This window comes from Bombus huntii, chromosome 14 (genome assembly GCF_024542735.1).
Source record: "Bombus huntii isolate Logan2020A chromosome 14, iyBomHunt1.1, whole genome shotgun sequence".
In the NCBI taxonomy this organism is placed as follows: domain Eukaryota; kingdom Metazoa; phylum Arthropoda; class Insecta; order Hymenoptera; family Apidae; genus Bombus; species Bombus huntii.
In genome coordinates, this window is record NC_066251.1 from 6,822,659 (window position 1) to 6,842,812 (window position 20,154).

The 20,154-nt window shown below is 31.5% G+C and overlaps 5 protein-coding genes and 1 long non-coding RNA gene across 11 annotated transcripts in view; 1 reads left to right on the top strand and 5 right to left on the bottom strand.

Moving 5' to 3' along the window:
- The window catches only part of LOC126873331 (uncharacterized), a 42,078-nt gene extending 36,076 nt beyond the window's left edge, over nucleotides 1-6,002 (bottom strand). For both annotated transcript variants that reach the window (XM_050634081.1, XM_050634080.1), the window contains exon 1: nucleotides 5,835-6,002. The gene's annotated coding sequence lies outside the window, so the exon portion shown is untranslated. The remainder of the gene's footprint in view (nucleotides 1-5,834) is intronic.
- Nucleotides 6,003-6,761: 759 nt separating this feature from the next.
- Nucleotides 6,762-9,720, bottom strand: LOC126873411 (diphthine methyltransferase). Its single transcript, XM_050634252.1, has 4 exons — nucleotides 9,510-9,720; nucleotides 7,549-8,148; nucleotides 7,361-7,490; nucleotides 6,762-7,125 (listed from the first exon to the last, which is right to left on the bottom strand). The coding sequence occupies exons 1-4, from the start codon at nucleotides 9,718-9,720 to the stop codon at nucleotides 6,762-6,764; spliced, it is 1,305 nt and encodes a 434-aa protein (XP_050490209.1).
- A 585-nt stretch (nucleotides 9,721-10,305) lies between these two features.
- LOC126873337 (uncharacterized) lies at nucleotides 10,306-13,123 on the bottom strand. Of its 3 annotated transcripts, none has more exons than XM_050634096.1 (2): nucleotides 12,976-13,123; nucleotides 10,306-12,520 (listed from the first exon to the last, which is right to left on the bottom strand). In XM_050634096.1, exon 2 carries the CDS (start codon nucleotides 12,300-12,302, stop codon nucleotides 11,034-11,036), a length of 1,269 nt encoding a protein of 422 aa, XP_050490053.1. In that variant the 5' UTR covers nucleotides 12,303-12,520; nucleotides 12,976-13,123; the 3' UTR covers nucleotides 10,306-11,033. The 3 variants fall into 3 exon arrangements, with proteins under 3 accessions (XP_050490053.1, XP_050490052.1, XP_050490054.1); XM_050634095.1 differs by having other exon boundaries at nucleotides 12,958-13,106; XM_050634097.1 differs by lacking the exon at nucleotides 12,976-13,123 and adding an exon at nucleotides 12,684-12,941.
- A 386-nt stretch (nucleotides 13,124-13,509) lies between these two features.
- On the top strand, nucleotides 13,510-14,095 carry LOC126873341 (uncharacterized). Its single transcript, XR_007692380.1, has 2 exons — nucleotides 13,510-13,656; nucleotides 13,743-14,095. It is a non-coding gene; the product is annotated as an uncharacterized LOC126873341 (long non-coding RNA).
- Nucleotides 14,096-14,330: 235 nt separating this feature from the next.
- LOC126873340 (uncharacterized) lies at nucleotides 14,331-15,425 on the bottom strand. Its single transcript, XM_050634102.1, has 2 exons — nucleotides 15,067-15,425; nucleotides 14,331-14,984 (listed from the first exon to the last, which is right to left on the bottom strand). The coding sequence occupies exon 2, from the start codon at nucleotides 14,956-14,958 to the stop codon at nucleotides 14,446-14,448; it is 513 nt and encodes a 170-aa protein (XP_050490059.1). The 5' UTR covers nucleotides 14,959-14,984; nucleotides 15,067-15,425; the 3' UTR covers nucleotides 14,331-14,445.
- A 778-nt stretch (nucleotides 15,426-16,203) lies between these two features.
- On the bottom strand, nucleotides 16,204-20,149 carry LOC126873332 (H(+)/Cl(-) exchange transporter 7). 3 transcript variants are annotated; one of them, XM_050634084.1, is made up of 13 exons: nucleotides 19,956-20,149; nucleotides 19,708-19,882; nucleotides 19,335-19,442; nucleotides 18,950-19,148; nucleotides 18,623-18,876; nucleotides 18,358-18,535; nucleotides 17,769-18,293; nucleotides 17,519-17,688; nucleotides 17,271-17,450; nucleotides 16,971-17,180; nucleotides 16,655-16,900; nucleotides 16,490-16,570; nucleotides 16,204-16,418 (listed from the first exon to the last, which is right to left on the bottom strand). In XM_050634084.1, exons 2-13 carry the CDS (start codon nucleotides 19,861-19,863, stop codon nucleotides 16,317-16,319), a joined length of 2,409 nt encoding a protein of 802 aa, XP_050490041.1. In that variant the 5' UTR covers nucleotides 19,864-19,882; nucleotides 19,956-20,149; the 3' UTR covers nucleotides 16,204-16,316. The 3 variants fall into 3 exon arrangements, with proteins under 3 accessions (XP_050490041.1, XP_050490042.1, XP_050490040.1); XM_050634085.1 differs by having other exon boundaries at nucleotides 19,034-19,148; nucleotides 19,708-20,149; XM_050634083.1 differs by having other exon boundaries at nucleotides 19,708-20,148.
- Nucleotides 20,150-20,154: the final 5 nt, after the last annotated feature.

Consider the following 20,154-nt stretch of genomic DNA (forward strand, 5'->3'; position numbering starts at 1 on the left):
AAGTCAGAATTACTAGCTCTGTAGAGAAGCACCTATAACATTTAAAATGCAGTTTAAGATAAGGTGTTAGATCTTGAACGTAAAAATTGGTAACATACAGTGGCAGACAAGAAGAAAGTTTAACATTCATATTTATGTATAATAATTACATACACTACATTATTGGTACCTTTGTTGTACTAAGTTAAACATTTTTGTCACGTTAAAGACAGTTATGTGTATTATATTTATTTATAATCTAATTGTCCTTATCGATTGTAACTCTGCTTTCCAAAAATATGCTGTTTTTTCGTACCGCTTATCCCTTAAGTTTTTTTCCTGTCCTTCACTGTATGCCTCGTCCTATTGCATTTACACAAGACTATATGTATGTACATCATACTCGATTCAGAAACCTTCTTCTTTTTTTAAAAACGTTGGCTCTTATATTAATCCTAGCTCGACTTATATTTATTTGATCAAACAATGTTTCTGACAATTAACCCTCCGCCTGCAACTTTACTTTTACTGTTGTCTACACACTGGGTCTTTTATTCCATGCAGTCTCTTCTAGTCAGTCTCCGTGTTTTAAGAAATCCCAAAAAATTCTTGAATGCTCTTCCAAGTTTCTAGAATATTGTTAAGCGTTACTTTGATTGTTTTAACCGCTTGACATACAAATGAAATGGAACTCGATACGCACTAAAAATACCATTCCACATATTGGGTTGGCAACTAAGTAATTGCGGATTTTGTCATTACCTGCCACCTAGCGATAACCGAAGACCTTCAAAGAAGAAGTTCAAAATAAAATTACGTATAATTCTTTGCGTCTAGAAGACGTGAACGCCTAAAATGACGTACGAAAGAAGTGAACGTCTTTGAGTCTTTGAGTGCTAAAATTTCAACAAAGATACGAAAAGAATGAAAAATTGCCCACAAATACAATAATATTTATTCCAATAATAATTCGAATAAAGTAAAAAACAGTAATGTAGAATATATTAGCTGCTGTGACCATAACTTCACTTATGCTCTTTTGCCTGCTCATCAGGGAATAAAATTGTAAACTGCAAGAAAGTCTGATCGTAGCAAAATCTCCAGGAGGCAATGCCGGAAAAGAATCGTCCGGAGGTCACACGTGTGTTCATTGACGCACACGCATGGCAAACCGTCGCATCGTCCACGAGAATGCAACGACGCAGAAAGCGAAAAAACGAATCGCTGTGACGCGTGAAGGATGCAGAGCAGGATGCAACGAACGAACGTGCAATTCCAGCGAGCGATTCGGTTTCCTGGGCAATTCGTCGCGATCGTACGAACGCTTGTTTCATCTATTTCCTCTTCTTATTCATTTTGAGCAAATAGTCGGGGGCCCTAAGAAACAATATATTGAAATATTAACTGAATGATTGCGTATAATTATTCGAGTATAATCAAATACGTTCTATTTTGAATATAGATAGTCTAATAATAACGTTTGTGATATAGATTTCTTGCGGTAGCATAAACTAAAAAGGTTGTTGAATCCTAACCTTAAAATACGGTAGCAATAGAAGAAAGTTTATGGAATAAGAAGTATAAAAAGGCACTATAATTTTACAAGATGCATTTATATTTAATAAGAGCAACAAATAAATAACCACGGTATGGTAAACAATTTTTAACACGCCAGTTACTCATGTTCGTAACGCATCAATCTTTAACTTTCTTTTATCCGTCATTGTATATTCGTAATAACATTAATCTTATAGTTAAGATTATTCGCCGAATTTGTTTGAAGCGAATAAATGTTCTTTGAATAGATGTTTGTTAAACCTCGTTGGATATGTCGGATAAATTTATTTTCGTACTTGTTACGATCGTATAGAGCAGCGGAATAAAAATGTATCCACGATATTTCTCCATAAACGGGGAATTTAATCTACAACGTAGGAGAGATCGGTTCGTGTGCGTCAGCGGTAAATCTCGCGAGCTTCTGATTTTCCGTTAGTCGTCGCCCTAGTAATAAACCTAGTAAGTTTCCTAATTCAATCTCCCCACCCCCACCCCCCGCCCCCCACCCTTCGCCGTTGATGATAAATTCTGCAAGTCTGAGATTCGATTTGATATCTACGTCACAACTTAATGCGAAGTTGATGATTCTTAAACGTCGTATATTCGCATTTAAAAAACATTAAGGACACGGTGGGTAGATAGAAAAATTATTAATTCTGAACGTGAATCTTTCGAAAGTTGAAATTAAATAACACAATAACAATTTAATGCCACATACAGTTATTAGATTTCTAATTTTCTAAACTCTCTTTATTCTGTATATCGCTTAATTATTCCATTCTATACTCTATGATACATAATTTTCAATTAAAACTCTGTTATACACAACATTCAATTAAAAATAAATTTCTTTAATTTATGAAGGCAGAGATCGCTATTCCCCCAATAGATTTCTCTCGCTAGATTTTAATTTCCTAATAAATATCTGTTCAGCCGTTTGTTAACTTTCAAATCGCCCCTATGATGCTCAACAATAACGTTAATTTTTACGAAAATAAATACCGCAGTATTAATGTCTAGGGACTTAAAATTCCCCGATAATCCTTATATTAGCGTGCACTCTTTCAATCGCGTACCCAACGATTCGTTAATTAACGAGGCGTCCGTCGATTGAAAAATTTCGATTTTAATGAGCTCCGCATACCGAGGAATCTTAGACAAGAAGCCCCCTTCCGTCGTCATTTCCTTCCCATGCCGTGGACCATGCCTCCACTCGTATACGCACGAAATATGAAAGAAAAAACATCATGCAATCATAAGAGAGAAGTTCAAGAAACTTAGTGTACGAGTATCGAACAATAAATTAATACAGCAGATTCGATAGAGATACTTTCCAAACATTTTGATTAAAAAATGTGTTTCAACACGAAGGATTTTTCTAAATCCTTGTTACAATGAGAGATATTAAAGAGGAAAAATTCAATAATGCGAGAAACGGAATATGTATAATAAGATAATTTATCGTTATCCAGATGTATTCAATTAAATCGTTTCACAGATTTTCCTAATGTAATTATTTACGCACCAATTAATCTTCATGAGAAAATATGAACGAAGCTAGCAAAATGCTATCGACATATCAATAATATCTTAACTTGAAGAAGGATACAAAACAAATCACTTCAATCATCTCTGTTCCATTTATCGATATCAGAACGATAAGTATATGTGTAACTATCAATTAGTTATCGCTACAATATCGATAAATCGAACATTAGATGCCTGAACTACAATGTACAATATATTACAATATAATTATTATCTTTAAGATAAAGTTATTACCGATATGTCGAATTACCGATATTTATCGATAATTTTATCGATAGTAGCTGTAGATGCAAGATACATATCTGTAACATGCATAATTAATTCCGTTTTACATCTATTTGCATAGAATAATCGTCGAACATTCATATATCTCTTCTAAAATGATAAAATAATGCACGAATGATAAATACTTTTGCATAATACATAAATACAGCATATTTTTTTATTTCCATGTCGGTTTCTCGACAACACCGTTTCGTTTTCATGCGATAACGTTGGTACAAGACAAAATCGATTAAACAGTATCCTACACATATACACGCACGTTTGTCTATATATATATATATATATACATGACTACATACACTATATACATGATGGGCACGTAGATACGTCATCGCGGACATGCAAAAGAATGAAACTGTTTTATCTCCATCAGAAAGAAGTAGCGAAATTGTCGAATGCGATTTCATCCAAAATATCCCAAAAGACAACGCCCCTTTTTTAGACAGAAAGAAAGATTGATAAGCTTTGACCACCATAAAGGATATAATTTCTGGTCGATGTCTATGTCTCGCTCGTCCTTGATCTCATAACCTGCAAACATACTAATAACTGATAGGGGAAAAAAGGCAGAATTTAATAGTCCTGTTACGCCACCTTTTTACGCGGTCAATTCGAATGGACCTCAGGATTAATAGTAAATAAATTTATAATGAAGAAATCAAAATGAAAGATATATGAAAAATATATAATGTAAAACAAATTTCACTTAAAAAGTATTACAGAAAATCTTCAAAAAATAACTCAGAAATACAAATAAACGATGTAAGTCTATGGAATCTGTATGAAAAATTACGAATTGATCATTTTAATTATTCTAATATTTCTAGTATATCTTTCATACCTTGAAAACAATGATTGCAAAGTATTTTATTTTTATTTCACCCTGACCAATATCCTTTTGAAAGAATAGCCATCGTTTAGAAAATCAACTAACAATAATAACAAAGCTAATCGATATATTGTAATATAAAGTTAAAGTAAAGAAAAAGTTATACCATTATAAAAAATATCACAAGAAAGATTGGAATATTTCTGAATCTGTCAGATCAATCTACAAAGATATTCTACAATTTACGTGATTTAATGGTCATCACGATAAATTCAGTGTCCCTGTACAATTCGAATAAATTTTAAAAATAATTACACACATAAGATTAAGAGTACCGACGTTTTGGAACAATGAGGCAGATGATGAAGAAAAATAACAATATCAGATCATAATCTCGACCCCTAATGTGAGAAATGAGAACAGTTTACCTGATGGAATTATTCGTTGAGTGTAAAAGAATTAAAGAATGGGTAAATAGTGGTACAGAACCAAGGGACCGTTAGATTGCATCTAAATTAATGATGAAAAGCTGCGGAGAATAATTAATATGCTGTTGAGTAACCTTCGCCGTATCCAACAAGAACCGTAGCTGTCAAGTGAGATTCAAGCTTGAGACACTTGTGCGTTCGAAAAAGAAAAAACGGCACCGATGTATCATTTTTCCGTTTAATTAAACAAACTTGAAAAGGTCGAAATATGAAACTAAATTTGATGTATACGAATAACCGAAATTGTTTCGTAATTTGTCAGTAATAGTTAGCTTCAATTCGTAGATTCACCCCACCCAAAAACAATTGGTTAAATCACGATGGCATCATGAATATTTCTTGTAGAATTTTAACAGTCATTCAAAATATTACAAATAAAAACAATAAAGATTGTTTTAATTTCTGTCCATTCGAAAATTTCTATTCATACAACAGAATATGAAATTTGTTTAAAGTCATATAAAATTTGTCAAAGAGATAAATATTTATATGTATGTAAAAGATCTAATTATTGTTTAAACAATCGTTACTGTACCGTGATACATTCTAGAAACAATTCTTTCGAATAAGAAGCCTGAATCCTGCTACGATTCTTCAATTTTTATATTTTAATCTATCTCTTATCTTACACACCAATGGATTTTTCAAATACTTTCCAAATTGCAGGTATTTTTCGACGTTAGAAAACTACAATTTTGGTTCGGTAAAATGATCGAAAAAATGTAACTGTGTTAAAGAGTGAAGAGCTCGTTGAATGGCCACGGTTTTCAGATGAATTCGCTAATGAATCGATGGACCAACGACGGTCTCGAAACTCGATTAAATTCTCCTAAAGCGGCCTGTCCCTAACGACTGGGGAATCAAACTGTCGCTCTGCTTTCCCTGCAAGTTTATCACGTCAAACGTTATATTCTAACCTTGATTCAATGAGCATTCTTGATATTTGTCACACAATAAGATTCTCGAGAAGGGGGCCGAAAATTTTGCAAGGATACGCGCCAAATCTTTTCTAGGTCATTCCACAGGGACAGGACGTGCACAATTCCACAGCTGATTTTACTGATCGAGCCAAGAAAAATTCACAATGCCATGGATCATGGTAATGAATGTAGAAATTGAAATTTTCGACAAAATAAAAATTTACTTACCAAAACTAATCACTGATAATTTACCGCGGAACTGAACGCAAACTCGTCACAGAAATCACAGCACTGACACCACGCCAAAACAGCCCCTGTGAACGACTGATTTTTATCGAACTGGCCGCGGCGAAATGCAGCTTGCACTGCCACATTGCCATCTTCCAGCGACTCTCTAAACCATTCCACGTTCATCGAATAGCGACGCGATGCCGGGATCCTTTAATTTTTCTTGCGCATGCTTCCTAACTCTTCAAATTTAACCTGTTAATCGGGGAAGAGATTGCTAAGTATTTAAATGACCAATATTTTACATATAACAATTATTTCTACGCCTCATTTCAAATGTCAAAGATAAATTATGTCGTACTTATATTTCCAAAGATTAAAATCCAGCTAAATCTGTTTTGTCTTAATTAACCTATTAACTGGGAAAGAGTTGAATCGTCACTTAAATTGTCAATCTTTTGGACATAATAGTTACATTTTTGTCTCATTTCATTTCTGTTGGAAATAAATTATATCACATTAGTGTATATTTCTAAAGATTGAAACCAATTTAACTGAAATTAATTTGTTTTCGTTAAATTATTAATCTCTTGGAACATTTCTTAACAAAAAACTAGTATAATTATGAAACTAAGAGTTGATAAAAAGAAATTAATTCCAATTTAATCAATCTCAATTTTTGCAAATGCAAATATGAGATGACTTATTAACAGAAATGATACGAGGTTTATAAATAAAGAAAATATTGTATCCCACAAATTAGAACCCACCGATTAATAGGTTAACCTTCTTTCATGTGTGCATAACAAATAATACAATAAAAAAATGATTAGTATTATAGAGAATAAAAGAAGAACTTTACACATTACAATAAAAGTTATCTGTTGTAGATATATAAATTTTCGGTTCTTCTTTATTGAAAATTCTTTAGTTATTCTTTAAATATAATGCAGATAATTTTAAATCATGATCATAAAAAGAACAAGTAGCCATTAGAAATGCATATTTCGTTTCTTTTTCGAGTATTTGTCCTGATATTTCTTCGCTATTTAAGTAACTCCAATCGCACCCATATGCTATACTTTCGTGTTCATTATACTCGCCAATAACAGACGGTATTTCAGTATTTTCGCAGTCGACTATTCTAAATCCGCTATACATGCAAGCAGCGAACAAATATTTCCACTTAAAGGGATCCCATTTTAAACGCCAAATACCGCCGCCCAGATTGATATTTGAAATTGGCTGCTTCAAGTTTCTCGTATCCCATAATCTCAATATTTCATCATAACTAAAACATTATGAGAGTTTTATTCAAAATCGTTATCTTATTAATATTACTATTCTATAGTAGAACTTCATTTATTGAACTAAATGAATTTCTGCTAATTGAATCCATTTATTTGAATATAAATTATTATATGAACGGAAAATCATAAATAGCGGAGAGAATCGATGAATTATTATTGCATCTTTCAATGAGTTCAGATAAATGGAGTTCTAGTGTACTTTAAGCTTTACAGCACCTTCCAGATGATAATAAAAATTCTCTCGCTGCATTACTATGAATACTTGTAACGCCTGCACCGTGAACTTTATTTGAAACCCGAGTCTTTATCCTCGTATCAATACATTGAAATTTACAGTCATCGCCACCTTAAATATAATTATTGTTAATTTTTTAAATTAATTTTGATTTCATTTACTTCCATACCGCTATATATGATGTTTGTGTCCCAATAATTAAAAGCTGCAATCCATGCTTCAAATCCATGTGCTGACCATGAATTAATTTTATTAAGTTCATTTTCGTTTAACTCAAACAATGAAACGAAACCTTTTGAGTCGCTAACTACTATTTTTAAACTGCCTTCATTCATCAATCTTCCGGTACACCAATCTAAAGATAATGCAAGTACTTCATCGCCAACTCTCTTCTGCACTAATAATTCTAAAGTTATCTTTTCGTTATCATTTTTAAGTTGATAAATTTGTAAGTGCCCTAAAGAGTTTACAACACCGAGTAAAATTTTATTTTGTAATGTAACATGCGCCCATTTCATATCCAATACAGCGGGTACTTCTAATTTTTGCAATATTATTAAGCGTCCATTTTGTACAATTTGAAATAGATAAATTCTTCCTAAACGTTTTGATGATACATTGGATGATAAATTCTCGTCTTTCATTAATTGATACGTTCCACAAACAAATACATCTTTGAAGGAATCTATTGGACACCATTCAACTGAATCAGCGGAAAATTCGGTATCGAAAGTATCCAAAGTACGGAACATGCTCGACTTTCTGTAATCTGTAACACGAAATGATAAATTTGAAGGTTCTAGGCTAAAAACATTAAAATTATTTTAAGGGAGATATTATGGGATTCACACGCAAAAACCTTTATTTGTATAAATATTACAATTAATGAAAATAAAATACGTCATACAATATTTAAATTATTACAAATTCAAAATTTTTAAGGTTGCACGCAATTACATTTGTATGTAATGTTGTATTGCTATTTCCAATTATGTTTACTATTCTTATTATTCTTATTAAAGATAAAAATTTGTTTGAAAACATTTGATATGAAGTTGGTTTCTGTTAAATATTATTAATAAACGTTTAAAAAATTGTGATAAATATTTATAAAAACCCTATTTGATCTATTTATTTGCATTGAAAACTTGACATACATATAACTTGTACTTTTTGGTCTGAGTGTGTCGTTATTATTGAGATCATATCATAATTAATACTTAGGAACAAGACATGATCATCATTTCTTATACGTAGTAAATTCATACATTTCTGAGCAAAGATCATTTACATGTTATAGGAACTTTTCATCTTCTCACTTTAAATATTTTCATAACACATCATTATTTAAGTACGTCACAATATACTCATACAAATCTTATTCTAAATATATACTGTTAAGATTTAATACTATATTGGTTCTTTGTAACTTGATTTCATCAGTTTCTATTTACCTTCATTGTATTTGAGTAATATATTTGTACTATCAATAATGCAATTAAAAATTTTACTTTAAAATTATTATGTAAAATTGATACATACATTCTTCATTCTTAATATAAAATGTATTATTAGATACATTTCAATAATCAGTCATTATTATCAGGAGCTATTATATAAAATAATAATTTTGGCTATGGAATATGCTATGCATTCATTATTCGCATAAAATTAATTACCTTGCAACTAATAAACTATAGCATCTAATGGCTACTTCCATTGTACTCTCTTTGATAATATAAAAAGGAATAAATAATTTGTTATTTTATAAAATAAATATATAATGATGCATAATTTTTTAAATTAGTTTTTAAAAAATAATTAAAATTACTTCCTATGCTTAATTAATGACTATTATTCACAGTAATGATCTTTTTGTTCAATTAAAATTTGAAGTTTGAGGTAGATAAATTGTTATCTGATTCTTTCATCTTTTAAGATATATATGCAGTATCATCTTTGGCAAAAAATATATAAGATATTTTACGCTATAGTTAAATACTTCTCGAGTACTTGGTCAGTTACAGATTATTATGTGTAAAAATTATTTTAAACTTTTGCCCTATTGACGAGCGCTTTTTTCAGTTTCAACTAAACATTCCCTAACTAAGATACGTGCATGTACAATACCACGCTTAATTTTTTCTATAGAAGTACGACTGCCAGCATAGGTAGGTCTAACCTCGTGACCAAGTTCTTCTATGACATTAAGCAGCTGTATATACTTTGATTGACCAGGTAGAGAAGGAACAGTTTGTTGAAGAGCTCTTGGATTTGGTACATTGATTAATGGCTCTGTAACCTTTGCTGAAACTTCTACATTTCCTCGTTCCTCTTCCATCTTCTCTAACTGTCTTTTTTTTAAATAAATATCCTAACAAATAATTTATGAAGAGAATCTAAGTTATAATAAGCTAGATATCACAAGACGACTGTTACAATTTCATCAATGTACTACTTATATCTCGCAAATATATTAATTTTTAATATACGAAAAACAAATGTAGTTTATATAAAAAATACAATTTTTAAAATTGAAGACAATCATGCGAGAAGATTTTAGTATGATCAGTGAAATTAAAATAAACATAAATATAACCTTCAATTAAATATGTAATTATATTTTACATTTCATATGAAACTCACCTTAACGAATACGTTAGTAAAATTTTACGCGGTAAATAAATAAGTACAAATAAAAATTAAGCGTAATGTTCAAAAAATTCTTAAATCTATTGACTTTTATCCTCCACCGCTATTGTACATACTATTGCATACATATATACACGTATCTGGAATTTTAACAGCGCTTTATGGAAAAGCTAGAAACTACATTCCGTTACATGTGGCGCCAAATTCAAATTACATATTCTACTACAAATACGTATACAAATTTGATTTAGGGGTATAAAATTAATAGACAATATTGTACAAAACTGTATTTTTTTATTTAGTTATACCTTGCAATCGGTAATATTCAAGGATTATACTTTTCGTAGGTACATTTTGTTTGATCAATTTTTTTTTCTTGCATGTATATTGTAGGTAATTACTAGGTACCCATATCTCAACCAAAAAATGCAGTAATAAACTTTCCTTAGAAAATATAAATGAAGGCTCTTCACAGTGTACAAATTCTCCCTGCCTAATATTATGTTTCCTACTCACTAATCAAGAACTTAATATGAAGGAATAATTCCTTCATAATTTGAATCTTTGCATAGAAAATGGTCATCTTTACATTCTTTCTAATAAAAATAATCAACTAAAGTGAAAAACGAATCTTTTCATGTCATTTAATTTATATTCAATATTATGCGCTATTGATTGATTAATTTTCTTTAGGCATCCACAAAAGTGCATATCTTAAATCATTTTATTGATTATTAAACGTGATATTAAGTTATACAGCTATTACAGCTTTCTTAATCTTCCCATTATTTAAAACAACTAGCTGCTCATACTTTCTTTTATTAAACATACAAACTAGTAAGATCATATAATAAGAAATAATAATTGTTATATATTCTATACACGTTTTTGTGGATGCTAAGACACTCCCTTTAAAATATACTGTTGTACTGCATACAATGTACATAGTATTACTTTTTAAAATAATCGACTAAAAATCTAATCGCTAAGTATATCGGCAGATCATTGCCGCGCGTTATGTTCTGTTTCCAGTAGACATTCTCGTACAAGAATTCGAGCATGCTGAATACCCATCTTCAGGCGTTCAGCTGCGCTGCGACTTCCAGCATAAGAAAGGCGAATGTCTCTTCCAAGCTCCTCGATAATAACCAGTAACTGAGCATATTTACCCTGACCAGGCACAGTAGGAAAGTTTATTGTACTGGATGGGCTAGCTTGCGCTACTTGAACAGTCTGAACATTTTGCAAATTTCTTGGATTTGGCACAGTGATCACAGGTTCAGGGATTCGAGGAATTTCTGGTACCTTTGGTGGCGGTGGTGGATCATTTAATTTCGTTATCGTTATTTCATTTAATTTAGCCAACTCAGTTAATTTTGCCATTTCTGCCATTTTCGAATATTCAGGCATCTTTGTAATGTCATTTTGCATATTTGCCATTTTAATCATCTCGGTCATTTTCGTTTTCTCATTCATCTTTGCAATTTCTTTAGCCATCTCGTTAATTTGTGCAATTTCATTTAATTTTGTTATATCATTATTATATTTCGCCATTTCCGTCATCTTCACCATTTCGTTTAGTTTAGCTATCTCATTCATTCTTTGAACTTCATTGATTTTTGCCATTTGAGACATTTTCATCATTTCATTCATCTTCGCAATTTCATTAATTTTCGTGATATCATTGTATTTAGCAATCTCTGAGAGCTTTACCATCTCGTTCATCTTGGCAATCTCAGACATCTTTGCAATTTCTTGCATTTTCATGTATTCTGTTGTCTTGGCATACTCTGCCATCTTTTCCATCTCGTATCTTTTAGCCATATCCTGAGACATTTTATTCAATTCAGTCATTTTGCTGAACTCCGCAAGTTGAGCCATTTGAACTATATGTTCTGGTACTTTTCCTCTTTCCATCATCTGTTTCAATTCCGCAGAGATTTTATTCATATTCATCTCTGACATTTGAGCTATCGTAGCTGCATCTGGCATTTTAGACAACTCAGCAATTTTCGAAATTTCCCTTGCTAAGTTTTCATCTAAACAGCGCTTCTTTTTAGCACGATGCCTGGCCATGCGCTGAGCTTCCTGCATTCTTCTTATTGCTGCCTGCTCTTCTGTCTCTTTAGCTCTAGCGTTCTTCATTCTCTCAGCAGCAGTATATAATCTAATAGCACGTTCCTCTAATGTTTCTTCCTTCAATTTTTGTCTTCTATATTCACGCATTTCTCTTACCTTTTTAAGGTAAGATTTTTTTTTAGCCTTAGGCATAACATGCAATTAAGCACTGTATAGATATCATCATCTATATGGATTCTCATTTTTGTCAATTTCAAATACCAAACCTTTCAGAAAATATACCTTGTGCATGCGTTATTGGTTAAGCGTAACTAACTTTGCTTTCCTTTTGCTATTTCTACTAATTGTTCTTACATATTTCTTCATATATAAAATGATCCTTATTATTACTCCTTTACTTTGGAAATTATCTGCAATAAAAAAGAAAATCATAAAATTGGTTAGAATACATCTGATCAGACATTTTCATAAAAGATAAGAATGCTTCATTTACATAATATCAAGCACAATAAACATTGTTATCGCTCGTTTTGTTTAGGCGCGATTAAATTTTAGAATGTCGTGATTACAAACCTACGAAAATTCTCGTTTAAACAAGATTAACGATAATAACGTCCAAAAATTTTGTCTGCACCAGGAAAGAAAATGACATCAACCTGGACTCTCTCTTAAGAAACATTCGAACTGCTTTTATTTAACGTATAGAAAGCGAATAACGTGGATATTAATTGGTATGTCTAAAAAAGACGCGGGTAACAAGCTCGAAAAAATTTCATAGCACGTGCGCAAAAATCGAGCGGCGAATACTGTTTTCGAAATACGTATGTATGTAGGTGTTATATCGTACGTGTGCGTGCTCTGCTACCTGTGCCCCTGCGTCGATTTCGTCTGTGTGCGTGTGTCTCCCCAAAATTCGAAAGAAGAGCGTCGTCAAGTAGCACGCAACGCGCATGCGCGTCAATCTAAGAACGCCGTCTTCTCTGAAACGCTCACCAATCACAACAATGGCGGATGCAATTCGGTCAGTTCACTGAAACGCACGATTAACCCGGTGCGAGGCTAAATCACGTCTTGGACCGTTGCCATTTTATAATAGCATCTTCTTTATGGTGAAACACATACGTCGTTATTGTTTCTAGATGAATTGATACGGGTTTTCTTAAGATATATCGCAGACAAACGCACAAAAGCAATATCGGCCGACATGTAAGATTTTCGTTCGGAGCCACTTTAAGGGGCCAAGCGGGGTCGCCGATAGGCTGCGTGTGACGTGGTTGCGTTTATTGACCATAACCCCTTCCTACTCCCGTCTGCAACTTCACGACGGACAGGTGTACGACCTGAGAGACCGCAAAACAATTGACCAAAACCGGCCGCGTCTTAAAATATACGACATTGTCTCCAAAGAATCTACAAAGATGCTTGGAATGCTCGACCGTTTCTATCGTCTCTGCGAATGGCGATACGATACGACTCCTCTTTTTTCCATCGATTAACAAAAATACACCATAAATGTTTTCTTGAAAAGGAATATATTCGACTCACGGTAAGTCTTTCTTTCACGATTCGGAAGACCGGTTTCCTTTAAGAGAATGAGAAAATGTTGACGAGCTTTCTTTTCGGTTCTTTCAGACGACAAGGTGAGACTTAACGGTCAACTTGCCGGGAAGATACGTTTTCAATGAAGTTTTATTGCGAAACACTTTTCAAATATTACGTGATAATTGAGTATAATAATACAGATTAACTTATGAGACAATTGACATTATTTCGAATTTTATCGTTTCTGTATTTGCCAATATGAATTTAGACAAATTAGCCGACGTGTTTTATTTGTGAAGAGTTAGTTTGCTCAATTTAAGCAAGTAAATTTTTATTTTTTATATCGGAAATAAGTTTTCATATATTAATTATATGGGGCATTATTATTAATTGGAATACCATTGTTAATCGTCGTAGAATTTTATTAAATTTTATTTTTCGTATGTAAAAGGGTTATTATTCACACGTGTTTTTTTCATAACCTATATGGAGTATTATTGTTACTATATCAACGAATTCTTTTTATTTTTAATGATCATGTATTGCATAGCATTTATATCCTTCTCAGTAGTGAAGGTAATTCTTTTTGTGTTTTATCATTTGTTAATGGAAGAGAAACGTCTATGAGCATAACACTCACAATTATTGCTATTGTTCAAACAGTAAATGATCTCTGAGTATTACTCTCGCAATATTGCTATATTTATCTCTATACAAAATTTAAATAAGATATTTGTACATTCTAATAGAATCATAACAATAAGTTATATTACGTCTACTTATATATTGCTAGTTATTGCTGTGAATTTATTTCTGTTTCCAGTAAGCATTCTTTTACCAACATCCTGGCTTTTATGATACCTAGTTTTAATCTCTCTATTGAAATTCTACTACCAGCATAGGTTAATTTAATGTTCCTTCCTAATTCCTCAATGACTTTCAATAATTGGGAATATTTACTTTGTTCACAAGCTGAATGTACAATTGATGGATTTTGTATAGGGAAATATGTTTGATGTTGTTCCATTTTTGCTATGGAGACAATAGAGTCAACAGTTTCAAAAGTAATATTTCTTCTATTTAATTCTTTCTTAAGTGCCTCCACATCCTCCAAAGCTTTCTTCTTTCTAGCTCGAAATCTTGCCATTCTTTGTGCATCGTGAAATCTCCGAATTATAGCTTCTTCTTCTGTTTCGTGAGGTTTTGTTAATAATCTGTGTCTATTCTTTTTCCTTTCTTTTATTGGATTACCCTGTTTATTTAATTGCAAAGTACCTTTTTTTCTACTCCACTTGTAATTGTTCATTTCGTTCAATTTACATACAATGCCGTCTTCCAATAACAATATATATTTATAATAATAATGGTATACAGTTTAGAAAAAAAAATCACGCATAAAATTATTTGAATTTACCTCTCTTTTTCTTACTGATATACGCGCAAGCGTGGATAATTCAGAAACCAATCATTGAAATGGCGAACCGTCGTGGATACCGTTGTTAAATATTCGAATTACGTGCATTTCGACTATAAATTATAATTAATTCCGTATTAACACTTTTGTTAATGCATTCTAATGCCTTTCACTCGTTTATCGCTCTCAAATATTTGCAATTATTATGAACACTTATGAGGAGGAAGATATCGTCATAGTTACACGTAAGATCTGACTAAGAATCTTTTTATTGTTCGCGAAAAAATTTTTAAGCCACGATTTATAGCAGATTAGACAGAGATAGTATTCTCCTGCCGTGCACATATTATTATCTCAAGGTGATTTATTCCCGAAATAGGAACTAGGAATTAATTGGCGACAATTCTTACATCTTTAATTTTTATAGATATTGATATCGTTTATGCGGGAAGTGCGCAAAATATAATTTTACTAATACCTGATAGTATTTAATAATCTTTGCCAATCTTATTTGCCAAGAAATTTTATCAAGTTGGTTTATATTAAGATATAGACATATACTAGAGAAAATAAAAATTATTATTAATTTAGCAAAAAGTTCTTGATAAGACATTGTATAATGTATGTATATGTATATATAAAGCATAACTATTTAGGATACAAACTGTTTTCTCAGTTCTTTACTTTTTCTAAAATATTTGTATTTTGTAGATACTCTACAATATATAAATATTGTGTATAAATTTGAACATAATAAATAGTAAATGTTGGATAATTTATTCTAGAATCTAATCCATCATTTTAAGAGACTTAATTATATTGGTAAAAGAAGTGAAAACTTCTACAAAATATCCTTTTCTTGTTGCAGGTTGTACATAGGTCTTGAATACTCGATCACATGAATTATAATCTATAGAGGTGATTATAACAGGATATTAATTCCAATGTATATTTCAACATATGAATATTATTTTCTTTTATCGTTGATCATTATCCCAGTGTATCTGTTTTTTAAATTATGGTCATGGCTAGGTTGGCACTTATTTATAAATAATTAATATTATGTGCATTGTGTCTTTGGTTAATTTTGTCTCCTTACTTTCTTTTTGTAATACCTAGATTTTCTTTACAGAAAAGTAAAATATAAGAATTCTTCTATGTTTATATAAAAACATAATGTTTGTACATAATATCATTATAAACTGTTTTCCATAAATTAAATATTAAATGTTGTGTCAAGAAAGTTAAAATTAAATTTTATTGGTAATTAGAAGTTCATCTAGACCCATTCTTCCTCTATGTTCCCATATCCTAAATCTGGCAACATCTTTTCTTGTAATAATCCCAATTACCTACAAAAAGATTGAAAACCACAGTTTTTCTATAGTAGAGATTTTTTATAGAATACATTAATTGTCAGTACCTCATTTGTATCATTGACTACAGGTAAATGTCTAAGACCTAAAGCTCTAAAGAGCCTAAATGCTCGTGGCAGTGTCGCAGACTGAAAATGAAATGATTAATAAAAGAACATTCTTTTGATCTGTCATGTAATAATATGTAGATAAAATATTAACAAAATACTAACATGCTGTAGTGTATAAGGAGAAGGATTCATAAAAGGTCTTAAATCTATCATATAAGTCTTTTCTTCTTCACTTATGGTCACTTGATCAATTGTTGGATATCTCGGATATTCTTTTCTGAATAATTTAACACTTAATGACTTTTCCCAATATTCTAAGTTTCTGTTAAAAATTTTATTTTGTAGTAATACTATTAGTTGGGAACGTAAAATTAGTCCCCGAAATCGTCCATACGAATGTATTTCAGTCTGGAATAAAAAAAGACAGATATAACAAAACGATAAATTTTTTGATATTTTATAATATGATGTTCAGTACCTCATCACTATTAGGAGGATCAACTACAGGGAACCCATTAAATGTTACACATTTAAGAAGTTCTACTATATGTCCTACATTTTCTACAGTTTTTAGTGTTACTATTGGGTGGCTCATTATTTCACTGGCGTATATATTGTTTGATAATGGCGGGGCTTCCCATGGTAATATGGGAATTCCAGCCATTTGTGTATGAATATCATATATACCCTATAGAATAAAAAATAATATAAATTATTAGAGTAATACATAGACGTTTTAAAACGTAAAAATACAGAGTAATATAATATATTTTTATGCCTCATTGAAAAAGTCTCCAACCCATTTAGCCATAATAAGGACTACTATAAGTGGCAAGCCAAAGGATATTCCTTGAGTAGCTTCTATTAATATAGCGGTTAAACTTATTGTCATTCTAACTACTCCTCCTAATTGAGCAGCTGCACCTAATAAAGCATATTTCCCAGGATCTAAAACGACCTGCAATAATTTACAGTAATTCATATTTTGTGTAATATTTTGAGTTTATTTTCACAATCGTTTCTTACGCAATTTGGAAAAATTTTTGCAAGGCCTGATCCAATTAGTCTACCCCATGCAGAGCCAATTAGCAGGGAAGGAATGAACAGTCCGCTAGACATGGACAGACCAAAGGTAGCAACAGCCAGAAAAAAGTAGAGGACAACAAAGATAGCTAAAGTAATATCATTATGGGAACCTATAAACGAGAAATTGATTAAATACATCTTATGTTGTTCTATATATGCATACCTTTTATGTTCTATATTATCAGCATACCTTTAGGATCATGAAACAAAGATCGTACACTACTTTCTGGAGTTTGGAACCATAAAGCTGCAACTGCGCTATATTCACCCTCCTTGCAATACATTTGAATGGGAAATTTCGTGGGATCTCGCCCTAATGGTTTGCAGTCATTCAGAAAATAAATCATACTAAAACCCAGTGTTGCACTTAGTGCAGCAACTACAAGAGCTTCTATTACTTTTAACCATTTCTGCTTTACATATTTCAAACGGAAACAGGTGATTTTATAATTTAAATGATTCCAACAAGCGCCCAAAAATCCACCAATTGTTCCCATTATCATAAATAGAGGAATTTCGTAAATCTGATAGGGAATTGTCTCAAATTTTCCAAGGTTTAGTAAGCCTGGATAAGAAAGGTCACCAGGTCGTCCGTGATACGTACTAAGGATGATGTTTAGCGTAAATGTTGTAATCATACTAGCAAAAAATGTTCTCCATGTGAGACTTTGATTAAAGAAACTGGTTCCTTCTTCGATACTGAATAATACTCCTCCTAAATTATTTTTAATCAAGTAATTAATGTTTGTAATATGTATACTATGTTTTTTGACACTTACCAATTGGCGCACCAAATGCAGCAGATACACCAGAAGCTGCACCTCCTGACACAAAATCTCGTTTTTCATGGTCCTCTCTAAAATATTGAAATACCTTAAAATCTTTTCTGAATGTAGTACTTTTGCCTTGTGATATTCCTGCTGCTACCACAGCTCCAGAATGTATCATAGGTCCTTCCTAGAATATTATTTTTATTCTGTATTGAAAGACTTTTGTATCTTTATAGCAAATTATATTACAGAGATAGTAATAAAAAATATTTACTTTTCCACCAGCAAGGCCTCCAACTACTGTACAAATTACTCCTATTATTTTTACTACTAATGTTTTTATACGAACAACTCGAGGCATTTTAACTCCATTTAAATAACACTTTACTTGTGGAATACCACTACCTGCTGCAACAGGTTCTATATAGGATACTAAAATAGCACCTATTAAAACAGGTACAAAATTGAAGGCTAACCATAGTAGATATGGCAGCCATAGACAGTTTGTTGTTACACATTGATCTACATCTGTTATTAATTATAAGGAACAATCAAATTTATATGTATACTTTTTTTTATTTGTATACAGTAGTAAGGATACACAATTTTAAACAACCATACTTTAGGTTTGATAATTCTTCTATAGAAATATCTACAAAACCAGCTATAAGTGCTGTGCAGATACCTATCAATAAGAAAATAAGCCATCTGGCAAAGTTCTTCTTAACTATAAACTTGTAGCCTTTCTTTCTTTCTTCGTCTTGAAGGAGATAATTCTCACAGGGATCATAATCTAAACTCTGAAAGAAGAAAAATAAAAATTGTAGATGTATTTTACATATGATATTTCCTTGAAACTTAATTACTTTTAAGATAAGATATTGATAATGATTGATGCAGAAAATTCATCAAAATTAAAGATAACTATAATTATAAGCATTAATAAGAAAATTATACACAAAGTACATATCACAAAGACAAAGTACCTCGTAATTAGTTGATAGGAAATTAGTAGCACCGGGAGGAATTTCTTCTGTATTAAGCCTTCTTGGATTACTGGAAAGTGTTTCCCCAATACTCAGTGATGCTACATTCTGTCAAAAATACAAAACTAAAACATTAAAAATAATTATAAGATTCTAAACTTATATACTACTTCATTTTCATATGAAAGAATTTTTTTTTATCTTATCAACATTGTAAAAGATAAGAGTTTGTGTTTATATACAATAGTGTGAAAGCAGACAGGTGTTAGCTAGGTTATTTCATAGTGCCAAATAAAAAGTAAAAAAGAAATTTTGAAAAGATACACTTTGCCGTTAGATTATTAACATTATCAGATTATTGTATATTTCATACCCGAAATCTAATGTTAATGTTATCGTTTGAATATGACGCAAAATTATTTCTTGGTTTCAGTAGCTTTTCCGTGTCATTTTCATCATTCACGCAACTGTCAACACTATCATCGATGTTGCTGTTTATTATCACGTTTATATGCGTCGAAGTGTCCATTATTTTTCAATCACTGTCACTGCAATCAAATTTTACAAAGTACAAAAAGAAAAATCATCACAGAGTACAGATACGACTTCGTTGTTACGCACTGTTACCGCATGCTAAACTTATACAAAGAAAAGAAATATGTATTATGTATACATATTGTCAATCACGTGATTAATACTATGATTCATGTTCAATGAAAGCGGTGCTCAATTTATGACTACACTTTCATTGTTACAGAATTTGTTATAATCATTTGATCAAAGGTTATGTGTATTTTGTTATACACACAATACACAATAC